The 13,236-nt window shown below is 34.5% G+C and overlaps 1 protein-coding gene across 5 annotated transcripts in view; it reads left to right on the plus strand.

The window, feature by feature from the left end:
• The first annotated feature begins 488 nt into the window (after positions 1-488).
• Positions 489-13,236, plus strand: part of LOC149566992 (uncharacterized) — a 117,151-nt gene continuing 104,403 nt past the window's right edge. The window contains exons 1-2 of one of the 5 annotated variants that reach the window (XM_089820200.1): positions 489-695; positions 1,612-1,824. In XM_089820200.1, coding sequence (XP_089676326.1) covers positions 1,690-1,824 — 135 coding nt within the window. In that variant the 5' untranslated portion in view covers positions 489-695; positions 1,612-1,689. The other 4 variants (XM_089820199.1, XM_089820201.1, XM_089820202.1 and 1 more) reach the window with 4 other exon arrangements.

Here is a 13,236-nt window from a genome sequence, read left to right on the forward strand (position 1 = left end):
GTAGCATGCATGGTATGCTTAAACATATAATGTGATATTCCAAATGCTTTATCACTTCTTCAAGTTCTATAATTCAAATATTGGTATGAATATCTTTCCTCATTACACATAATTTAAGTTGTCAATATAGAAGGTGCAAATTTGTCTAAAGCACATGTATTGATCGTAGTATGATATTAAGTACTTAGTGCCATATTGGGGACTTTAGTTTCTTATTTTTGGGCTTAAATGCCCAAAGATATAATAATATAGCATGAGAACTTAACAACAAAATATGAGCCATCCTATCGGATCACAAGTGCATTTCTAAGACGAGAATTTAACAACAAAATAGGAGCAATCCTATTAGATCACAAGTGCATTTTTAAGCAAAAATTAATGCATTCATAATGTTAATTTAGATTCTCACACATCTACACTTCTACAACCATTATACGGTTGTACGTTAGACAGGAACTATGATGCATTGCGTCTCTTGTTTCATTCCGCTCCGACCTTGACTCCATTTGACTCCATTCTCTGCAATCGCCGATCCACCATTCTCACAATAGAAAGTAAGCCAAATCAAAATCTGAGAATATTTGTACAGAAGGAAGGAGAATAACCCTTGATTTTGGTCATGACAAACCATGCAAAGGAAATATTTGTTTCAGAAAGCCCACGGATTTTTACGCTTATCACTCTCAAGCATGGTGGTATGTGGCATTTACAATTTTTTCAAATGCCATCACAGAAAAAATTACAATGAATGAATTGAAAATAATAATAAAAGAGAAAATCAAGATAAGTTACAGACATTGGAAAACAACTAGGTTTTCGCTCTACGTACGGTTTACAAGCTAGGATTATCAGCTAGCGGGAAGGCATTTGGAATCAATTGAAAGAATTTGTCCTTTTTACAAATAGTTTGATTTCCTTGGCAAATAAAATACTCCAAATCTTGGGATAATCTGTTTTTGTCAACAGCTGTCTTAGTATTTGTTTATTTTATATTTGACTAGTCACAGTAGACCAGAAGCTTTTGTTCCTACGCAGATTCATGGCAAGCTTCCCATGAATGATTTGACAATGACAAAGCGAATTCCTGTCAATTTTCTTTGTTTCAGTTTAATAAAAAATCATTGGAAAATGACAACACACCTAAACCATGAATTGACATGTATAAATAAATCTTGTTGGGTTATCCATATATATATTAATCTTGGTATGACCTGCAACTTTTTGTTGTGCGAATATAAACATACCTTCAGAAATTTACAAGTAATTTCCCCATGATTGACTCGACTTGTACCCAATTATTAACAATGCGACTTGACTTGTTCAAATTATCATTGTTATTATTGGGGTCATTGATTTAATCATCGGACTCACTTGTGGAAATCTATTTGGATCGACCACCCTGTTTATACTTTGGGTGATGATAATATAGAAATAATTCGTCATCTGGAATTTGAAGTGGGACGTAAGTTCAGTTTCTCAATTGTTTAGTGTTGCTCTGAATTCCTCCAGTGCAATACAGACACTCTTTTCGATAACTGGAAAGATATTTAAGGTTTTTGGATTCGACTGCATTTTGTAAAAGTTTTCTTTCACAATTCAAACTTCCTTTAGGGTCCATTTTAAAGAATTTCAAAGACGACGCAGAGGTTTGAAAGCTGTTTAGACTCTCCTAGTTTATTTGTTCCAACAATGGGCTGTCGAAGGAAGGGTGAAGCAGGAAGGATACATGGCTTTAATAGTGCTCATGCAGACAGTGTTATTGGAAGATCTTTACATGACAACATTATTCCTCTTTTGGTAGCAGTCACTGCAGCTTGCTTCATGGTACGCTTCCACTCGTTTTTTAATAAATTCAAATGCTATATATGTTATTACAATATATGTTTGTTGCTTATCCTGTTCTAACATCCTAAAACTTACTTAAGCTGGTCTCACCGGTTTCATGCTCTATGAAATATGGGGAATATTTGCTATTGTTTTGGTATTGTGAGTATAGAAACCTATTTTCGGTCTTGCTCTATTTCAACAAGGTATGCTGATCTACTCTTTCTTTTATTATAGAGGTTTTTCTTTTATTATATCTGAAGGAATGTTTGCTCGCTTGTGTCATTTTGATTCCACTACATGTACATTATGTCACCCACTTGCCACTTTTAAGTAACCCCCTTTTTAGTAACGGTCATCTTTCAAACAGCAGGCTAATTTTAACCTCCTGTTTCCAAAATCAGCAGTAGAGTTAGATTGGACTTCTCAAACTCTATTATTGTATTCCTTGACCATCATCATTTTAGGTCTACCTATTATAGCATCAATTGTTTAATGTTCCTCAAATGCAAATTAAATTTACTCTTTCCGGCCAACACATTCATTCTATGGCATCCTATTATGCTAGAACACTTTCCATATTTATTACCCCAAGATCAACCAGAAGAAGCCTCTTTACAATTGTAATTTGAAAGATTGGTATACTCTTAAGTTCAACAGGATCTGAACTGCATCGTTTGTGTGGAAGATGCTATATCTCAATCACTAGATTACAGCAAACAAAGATTTTTTTCGTTAGTATTTTGTTAAACTGTTGATTGATTTGACTTTTATATCCCTCATTTGATGCAGCAGATTGTACAAGCAGCGCGTGTTTTCTTAATTTCTATTATCCTTCAGATTAAATAGTGATTCCATTATCCAACATGTCTCCAAGTCACGAATGATATAGAGTTCATGAATGTTTTTCCTCTTGACGTCTTTCAGCCTTATATTTTAATTGCCAAAGTCCTTGTTTTCTGGTTTTTCTTTCTTTTGAAAGAATGCCCCTATTAAACATTAATGTCAATCATTATAATTTTGATGCCTATTCATCATTATCCTCTAACCTATTTCATTATCCTCTAACCTATTTCTTGACTCCTAGGCATATCTGTTGCTGACAAGGACAGCATTTGGTGTCCATCTGATCTGCTAGACCTAATTAAAAAACATCATTTGATTATACAATATTAATGCACATTTGACTTTGTTGTATATGTATTTTAGAGTTTCTCTTCTTATTATAGATGTCCCTCCAGTCATCCATGCCCCCCTAACATGTCATGGTTGAAAATATCATTCCTGTAACTGTTCTTCAAATTGTATGCATTATCTTTCTTCCAATTCTTGGTGTTGTCATATGAATCTAGAATTCGTACAGAAGAAAAGGTGTAACTATTAATTAAAGGTGCTTTTGTAAATCATTGTTGCCATTATCTGTAAGCTTTCCTTGAAATCCATTACAATGTATTGCTGCTGGAGTTATCCTCCATAAGATTTTTCAGTAATCCACAAGGACATGTTTCTGTGGGTCTGGATGACATCCCATGTCTTGGGGACTTAAGGACTTGGAGAGGACATCCTTTTGTTAAAAGAAAATTGGAAATGTCCCAGAGATAATCTGTCTGTTCGTTTCTGGCTTTTTTGGGAATTCCGTAGAATCCCCTAGTGTTTTTGATAGAAGAGACTAGAATGTGATTGATATTTTATTGAGTCAAATGATGTGCCTTAAATAGGCATTGCAATCATTGAAGTAGTTGTATAACTGCAAAACTAATCAGCAGTTATAAGTAATTATATAAAATTAACTAGACAACATTAGTGTTCCCACTTCCACTGCACAATGACACATTTCCATCGAAATTCTACATCTCCTTCGAGTGTGTCTAAATGCCTCCTCCTTTGCTGCACATGAAGCACCTTTTCTCCAAAAGTGCACATCTCTTCCAAGTGTGTCTAATGCCTCCTCTAAGTGTTTTGGAAACAAACTTTCCTTTCATGTACAAATCACCACCAAATGCCTGCACATGAGATGTCTTTCCTTCTTAAGGCAATGTCTTCTGCAACTGTGTGTAATGCTTCCTCAAGTGCCGTGGAAAGAAAATCTCCTCTAGTGTACAAATCACCACCATATGCCTGCACATGAGATGTCTTTCCTCTGAAAGTCCACATCTCTTCCAAGTATGTCTAATGCCTCCTCAAGTGCTCGACAAATCATTTTCAAATCTTGCCCCCGGCTCCTTGCAAGGATAATCATGATGCGAAGTCCCCTCTTTTCTTTAGGGACGCAAATATTTTGAGGCCCCTATTTTCCTCAGGGATAACTCCACCAAGCCCCAACTTTTTAGGGACACAAATAGGTTGCTTCTCATGCAATGAATCACCCCTGAGTGAGAAGCTAGCTTGGGGTGACAGAAAACCTCCTGCCTTCATTGCCTCCAGTCTCCTGTAATATCTCAAATTCTCTAAAGCACAAATCTTTCATCAACTCTTGCATTGCGAGGTGGGTATTTATCATCAAATGACTCATTTATATGTATTGCAAAACCACAAAAGTGTATCTCACCTTCAGTTACAGCGAAAGTTGTATTTTTCTTCAACTTTCCCAAGGAGATCTTCGTCCTGCTGAATGCAATTCATCTGCATATGTCGATTTTTCAGACAATAATAACATTTGAATTCTTTTATAGTTATATTTTATACTTTTTTCTAGCAACCAAAGCACATTCTTCAACATTTTGACGACTCTTATCAGCTCTACTTTATTAACTAGAGAGGAAATTGCAATTTCCAAGCTGGGATTCGTTTTGTTCAATGTAAAAACAATATGATTAAAACTTGACAACATACTGTTCAATAAGATTACACCTGCAGTTGATTGAGAGAACGAAATGTGCTAATATGTTGAACAATATTATCTCCCTCATTCATCTTCAACCCAAACAATTTCTGCTTTATGGACTTTTTAGCACTGGAAGCTTGTGAACCAAACAAAATATTGAGCTCATCCCACATTTCTTTTGACATCTTTGATAAATAAATGTGACACAATTATGCATCTGCTAAACCAAGACCAATTAGTCTTGTGGCCCTACGATCTCTACCCATCGACTTGATTGCTTCATCTGTATCCTATGGTTTTCTGACAGTCCCACGCACAGTATCCCACAAATCTTTTCAATTAAAAAAAATGTATTTGTAATTTTCTATGTATGAAATTCATTCCCTTCAAATTTAACAATAGTTATAAATTTCTCCGTTATAATAACCCTAGCGCTCCAAAAGAATGACTACCAAAGATAAAACAAGCCTTTTACCTCCTTACAAAAAACAAACTCACGCTTTGTATTGTAGAAAACATTGCTTCTTCATTATGCCTCTTCCACAGATTTCATTGCTTTTAGAAGTACTTGATTGATCATTTTCTTTTCAAATTATCAATATATTCCCAATGGTAGACACCTTAAGAATTATAAATAACAGACTACAACTAATGATCATCACATTAACAACTCAACCTAATTTGCAATTCATCCTTACATGACTCAATATGAAAATATAGAAAACACTCTCTGTTTACATTTATAAAACCAAAACACACTATTTACTAAATAAAACCTAACAAAGCATACTGTACCAGATACCGAACTTGATCTACAAGCTCTGGCAACATTATTTACCATTCAACCCTAAACACTTGTTGAGCGCTCTGTCTTTCTCATTCCTTCATCGTTGGCTAATTCTATGCACTGTGAGAGTATAGGTGACCAAACCTTGTGCTATTATGAGAGGATGATAATATGCACTCTTTAAAAAAACTTCCAATGCAGGCATGCTCTTCCAAGTTTGCACCACCTTTGTCTGTAAGCACAATTCCTTTGCATTATATCATCTTGTGTGAGGAACAAAATAATTGGTTGGCGAGGACCAAACTAAATTTTTCTAATGCGTCACCAGGGAATTGACATGAATATTAGACTGTGGTATATGGTCCCTCAGACTTAATTGCAATCTTTCCTCAGTCTTCATCTCACAAACTTAGAGTCATATCTATGCTCTGATACCATATGATAGAAGAGAATAGAATGCAATTGATGTTTTATCGAATCAAATGATGTGCCTTAAATAGTCATTACAACCATTGAAGCAGTTGTATAACTGCAAAACTAACCTGGAGTTATAAGTAATTATATAAAACAATTAGAAATGTAAGAATTGCCAATAGTTTTGATGTTCCTTGGTTTGAGGGAATCTAAGGTGTATCCCACTTGAAACACAATAGAAAAATAAAAGCCTTCACAGATTTCTCCCAACCTAAAAAACTTTTAAAACCCTTTCCCATGGTTGGTTTTCATGCTCCAAAAGCTACATTACCAGATTCCGTTAGCAATCCCTGGATCTTGGTTTTGGTACAATCCAAAACCAGATTCCTCGCAGATTCTGCTTGGATTCTGGCAGGGTTTTGGATTGGAATCTGATTCACTATGGAATCCACAAGGAATCTGTAAAGTTTCTTACCAGATTTTAATTTGATTACAGACTGATGCACAGTTGTGTTGCAGGTATGATCACTAATGCCAATGGACTGATTCGCTTCCAAAATGTGTAGAAGTTAGTGCAGTAATAACAGAGATAAAACAATATTATTGAACTCAGAATTTCCTTCGATCCTTTGAAGTGCTTGCATTAATAGATTTCAATGCCTTGTTTACTTCGGGCAAATTGGATATATATCAAGTGGAAAGGGTGCGGGGATGAATGGTCATGTCTCTGAATGGAGACATGGACATTCATTCTCACACCCATTCGGAAGTAACTAATCTTCATGATTTGTTATGGACTTAAACAAAAGTAATCAATGTAATTACCAATCATTAAATCTGCGGCCTGATATAAAAGATAGATCGCTCATGATCTAAATGTCAAAGGAATCAAAAGTAATTTCGATCATGCCTTAAACTGTGAATGATTACATATAGCATGTACGTATGCATATATGTATAACAGTATGTACATCATACTGTTGTACATATATACATGTGTATATGCTGATCACAGTAATGTTAGACTGAAGCTACATGCATTAATGCTCCCTCTTAGCTAGGGAAGACAAAGTGCATATATATATAAGTTCTCCTTATTTGAAAAGTAATATCCTCTAGATATATTTAAGAAAATCAAGTCTCATGATATTCTTTCTAGTTATGGTGTGTACACAGATATCAAGTCACATGATATCCACCATAAAAGATCACGGTATATCCATAGATATTAAGTCACATAATATCCACCATGAGTTTGAACATATTGATCTTCAACATTTATCAAGTCATATGATATCCATCAACATGCTCCTTCAACTATCATGATTTTTCCATGAATATCAAGTCACATGATATTCATCATGATAGTAATCTAATAATTGTAAAGTCGTCACCTTATATTATTAGAATCAACATTTCATTATAAAAGATTGTCACCTTTTAAATAATGAACATAGGGTAGGCCCATGAGTCATAGAGTCACACATATGGCAAAAGAGTTTCACACTTTAAACATCTTTTATTAAAATAATACAAATTTACAAAGTTGAGACTCAATCTCATAAACTTACATTTCTACCAAGCCAAATTTCTTTCTGAAATGATCAACCTTCATGTTGGGAAGAGCCTTGGTGAGAATGTCAACTGTTTGATCACCTGTATTAATATATTCTAACTAAATAGCTCTTCTTTCCACCATGTCTCTTACGTAGTAGTAAGGAATTTCTATATGCTTGGCTCTATCATGAAATACCGGATTCACAGATAACTTGATACAACTTTGGTTATCACAGTGAGTAGTGGTAGGTTTCATAGTCTCACAAAACAAGTTAGAAAGCAACTTCCGAAGCTACATTGCTTCTCTAGCTCCCATTGTTGCTGCAATATACTCTGCCTCAGTAGAACTTTGAGCAACTGAAGATTGCTTTTTGTAGATCCAAGAAATCATAGCTGATCCTAAGCTGAAACAACATCCTGATGTGCTTTTTTGGTCTTTTACACTTCCAGCCCATTCAGAATCAGTATATCCATGTAACTCTAAGCTGTGTTCTCATATTTAAGTTCATACCCAATAGTACCTTGGAGATACCTTAATATATGCTTCAAAGCAACAAGATGAATCTCACGAGGTTCACACATGAACTGACTTAATGCATTCACACCATAGCAGGTATCAAGTCAAGTATTTACAAGATACGTCAGGGACCCAATTATCTATTTGTATAAAGTGGGATCAACTAGTTTGGATTCAACACTTGCTTTCTTTAGCTTGTGTAAGTTTGTTCCCATAGGTGTAGACTGTAACAGGCCCAAAGAATGTGAAACTCAAAATATAAAATGAAAGAGCAAAAATATAAAATGTTGAAACTATTGATTCAGATTTTCTAGATACATTCGGAAACGTACAAAATTGAAACTAAAAATGATATTGAAATGATACTGAATATTATACTGGAATGATATGAATATTTACATTGATGTCTGAGCATCTTTATATAGTCTTATTCCCCCTTACAGCAACTACTTATGGGAATAACTTCCCACAACTATGTATTGAACTAATTTTATTTATCTAACCTATACACAGAAACTAACCTAATTAATGTAATAAATCTAACATTCCCCCCTTATTACATTAATTCAACAATCTAACATTCTCGCTTATTAGAAAGTAACCTAATTAATGTAATAAGTTCAACATTCTCCCCTTATTACATTAGTCCAATAAAATTGAAAAGCCTTCACCAATATTATTCCTCTGGAAACTTTGATGAAGCTCCTTTACCAATCTTTGAAAGTAGTCTGCAACTTAAGATTGCAAATCCTAATCCTGAAGTTGAGCACCTTCACCAATCTTTGAAAGTAGTCTCCCTCTCTCCAACTTCAGATTGCAAATCCTAATCCTGAAGTTGCCCTCTTATTCCAATATCCCAACTTCAGAATATAAATCCTTAAGTTGACCTCACAATAACATTGTTTCCACCTCCTTTACACAACGAGACATAGTTCCTCCACAATTTCACATCTCCATGGAGTGTGCTTGATGTCTCCTCTGTGCTGCACATGAGACGCCTTTCCTTCGAAAGTCCACATCTCCTCCGAGTGTGTCTAGCGCCTCCTCAAGTGCCGTAGAAACAATCACCAGTAACATATGGATGTCTTTCCTCCGAAAGTCGACATCTCCTTCGAGTGTCTCTAACGCCATTTTTGAAATCCTGCCCCCCCTCACTCAATAGAAGGACAATCATGTAGCCAAGCCTCCTCTTTTCTTCAGGGACACAAATCTATCAAGTCCCCTCTTATCTTCAGGGATGAATTGGCCAAGCCCCAACTTTACAGGAACACAAATAGTGCTTCTCATGCAGTAATCATCTCTGAGTGAGAAGCTAGCTCGAGATGATAAAAATCCTCCAACCTCCATTGCTTCCAGCCTCCAATTTTATTCACAACAAATAGAGTCTGGTCATCCAAAATCTATTAAAAGCACTCTTCTCCCCATTGATTGACCTGCTCTGATACCACTGTAATAGGCCCAAAGAATGTGAAACTGAAAATATAAAATGAAAGAGCAAAAATATAAAATGCTGAAACTATTGATTCAGATTTTCTAGATACATTCGGAAACATAAAAAATTGAAACTAACGATGATATTGAAATGATACTGAATATTATACTGGAATGATATGAATATTTACATTGATGTCTGAGCATCTTTATATAGTCTTATTTCCCCTTACAGCAACTATTTACGGGAATAGCTTCCCACAACTATGTATTGAACTAATTTCATTTATCTAACCTAAACACAGAAACTAACCTAATTAATGTAATAAATCTAACATTCCTCCCTTATTACATTAATTCAACAATCTAACATTCTCGCATATTAGAAACTAACCTAATTAATGTAATAAGTTCAACATAGACATAGGTCGATAGTGCCACATTCCAAATCTTTTCAAAATATCAACAATATACTTCTTTTGATGTAGAAAGATATTCCTAGACTTTTGATGTACTTCCAAACCAAGAAAGTAATGAAGAATTCCTAAGTCCATTTTGAATTCAAAAGCCGAATCTTTCTTACACTAATTAATGAGATGTTCTTCCCCTGTGATCAGAAGGTCATCAACATAAAGAATTAGAATTAGCATATCACCTTTGGCTACCTTAAAGTATAGATTTGGATCAGCCATGTTCTTGGTGAATCCAAGACTTAAAAGGTATTTGTAAATCCTTTCATACCAGGCTCGAGGAGCCTGTTTGAGTCCATATAGAGCCCTCTTCAATTTACATACATAAGAGGCAGCATCATGAGTCACAAATACTTCTGGTTGTTCTACGTATACTTCTTTCTCAATTTTTCCATTTAGAAAAGCAATTTTTACATCCATTTGATGGATTTTCCAACCTTTGGCTACTGCAATGGCTATTACAACTCTAATTGAGGTATACCTAGCAACTAGTGCAAAAGTTTCTTCAAAGTGGATTCCTTCCTTTTGAGAAAAACCTCTAGCAACAAAATGAGCTTTATGTTTTTTAATGCTGCCATCCACAACATACTTAACTTTGAAGAGGCATTTTGTAACATACAGTTTTCCTAGGTCTAAATTAACTTCTAACATACTTAAGAATACAGTTATCACTTCATTTCATAGGAAGACAGTTATATCATTCATGTTCATGTGAATAAGATTTACCGTTAAAAATGGTTAGACAAAATTTCTTAACTAAAAACTTGGATTACCATCAAATGAAATCACTACAAAAAATCTAAAAACTACATACCTCATAAAACTGAGCTTGAATCAAACTAGGGATGCTTCTGCAACCACCCGGGTTAGTCCACAAATACACTATAACAATTTCATATGATGACTATCATCTACAAACCGCTATCTTAATATCATATGATAATTACAATTAAAATACCACTATATTTAAAATTAGGGCATCACAACCACTGTATCAATTAGGGCATCAATTACCATCGGTTCATTTAGGGCTTCTAATATCGCTATAACACTTAGGGCTTCCGTTACCACAGATTCAATTTAGGGCTTCCGCGACCACAGATTCAACTAGGGCTTTCGATACCACGGATTCAATTAGGGCTCCCAATACCACAGATTCAATTAGGGTTTTTGATACCACTGTATCATTTAGGGTTCCAATTGTTACACAATCAATTAGGGCTTCAGATTTCTTTTCCTTCCGATTACTTATCCGTGACAGTAACTCAAGATTAGAAATATGCTTATATTCGATATTCATATAAATGAAAAATAATTTATGAATCTATCCCTTACATCTAGGACGTAAAATAACAATAACAATGAAATAACTCAATTTAATCTTACCTCCTCATAACTAAAAGTGATAATACTTGTTTTTGATAAACAATTGAATGCATAGCTTATCTCGGTTTGACACATGTTCGACATCTTGAGAGAGGTGAAACATTGTCAGGGGCTTAACCACCCAACCTCGGACCACAACATATCCCTACACGATCTCTAACGAGAAAGGCCTTCCCTACCTGGAATTGGTAGGGGTCATCTTGCCATCTACTGGACTTCTGGATAATTAACTCACCATACGACTTGGCAGCAGGAGATCACAATAATAGGAATGTACATGAGCTATTAAATAATTCATATTAAATGATAAATATTGATATGTCATCACTGATACTGATTCTTATTATTGATGATTTCTTTCTCATACCTCATCACCCATCTTCTTGGCTACACAGCCGGGTGAGTCCTAGGTATTCGGGATTCAGAGCAGACAACTCTATTATTTATTCAAGAAGATTACATACAACCATCATTCTTTGATTATGTCCTTAAAAGATCTCAAAATTGAGAACAATCTTGACAATATTCTTCATGAGTGGAACATATATGAGTTAATGCATTATTTATTTTATTAATTATTTAATTCTGATATCATTCTTGTTTTGCTTATACCTCTTCACCTCCTCACCATATTCAGGCCATCAAGCCGGTGATTCCTTGGTGCTTTCAGATTAACTTCACTTAGATTTTTTACATCTTCTTCACCATATTTTGGCATTTGCTTGGTGAATTCCTTGGTGTTTTGGGTTCAATATCTCAATCTCAGTTATTAAATTTTAAACAGCATGTATTTGATTAAACTTGAGAAAGTTACAATCTTGAAAGGGAAATCAGATAACTTTACACATTTGGATAATGAGGAGGATGTCTGGTTTAACACATAATTTCAATTGCATAATATGTGCTATTCAAGAAGATAATCTTTTAAGAAAAAGGAATTCAAGAAGTTGCCTATTTGGATACCATGCAGTTTAACTGATTTGAATAAAAATCATGGCTAAGTTAATCCACTGATCTTCAGTAGGATATAATAAATTTGAGAAAACATCTATGGACGGCTCCTTCTGGGACTTATATCATAACAAGAAATAAAGACAAAATGTATTTACGTTTGGCTCTTTGAACAGTTCAATGATACAAAATATTTGCCATATGGTCGGCTTACAGGGATGATTGCATATTTATTATCAATGAGAAAAAAAAAAGTGAAAACGTTTTTCTTAGAATACAAAAGATGTCTTACATGACTTGGCCTTGTGATAATGTGACTCGGATTATGGAAATAGATCTTCAATCCGCAGCTTTAAACTCAGCCGTATACTCTGTAATTACTTGCTGTATCCTCTACACTGGGTTTTGTAAGCTGGTTGAAGGTTTTCGGATGTGATATGGCTTGCACGATTGAGAACAGTAATGGACGCCAAAGGCTAGGAGAATATGGTGCTGAGTTATGCTTGATGTTTTCATAATAAAGATATGAGCCAGACCTTTTGGCTTCCATCGGTTTCAAGAAAACATTCGAATGCCAAAACAAATTGAATTTCAAGAGGAAAAAGAATAAAGGAAAAATAAGAAGTTGAAAAGAGAAATTGGAAAATTATAATAATTCAATTCTTATAATTCGAACATCATTCTAATAAATTATTTAAGTAGAATGATGCCAATTCATTTTTAATATTTAAATGCACAAATTTAAATATTTACAATTAAAATCCTTTTAAATGCGTTTTATAAATAATTTAATTATTTTAATTAAATTATTTACTAAATAACTCAATTATTTAAATTAAACTATTATTAAAATAACTCATGCGGTTCCACAGGTATATCTTGTTCCAAGTCGTTAGGTCTTCTACCCATCTGTCCAGTGATAGTGATGCTCCTACCTAATTCTTTTCTGACAATGTTTCCACCCCATTGGCAGTTTCCCTACAAGGAAATTCTCCATCGTTAATTTATTTAATCATAATAAATTATTTAAATAATCACTAGGTTTAACCATCTTCCTAATTTCATGAATTTGTGA

This window comes from Cupressus sempervirens, chromosome 3, assembly GCF_028749045.1.
Source record: "Cupressus sempervirens isolate cs-2001-9-10 chromosome 3, ASM2874904v1, whole genome shotgun sequence".
NCBI classification, from domain to species: domain Eukaryota; kingdom Viridiplantae; phylum Streptophyta; class Pinopsida; order Cupressales; family Cupressaceae; genus Cupressus; species Cupressus sempervirens.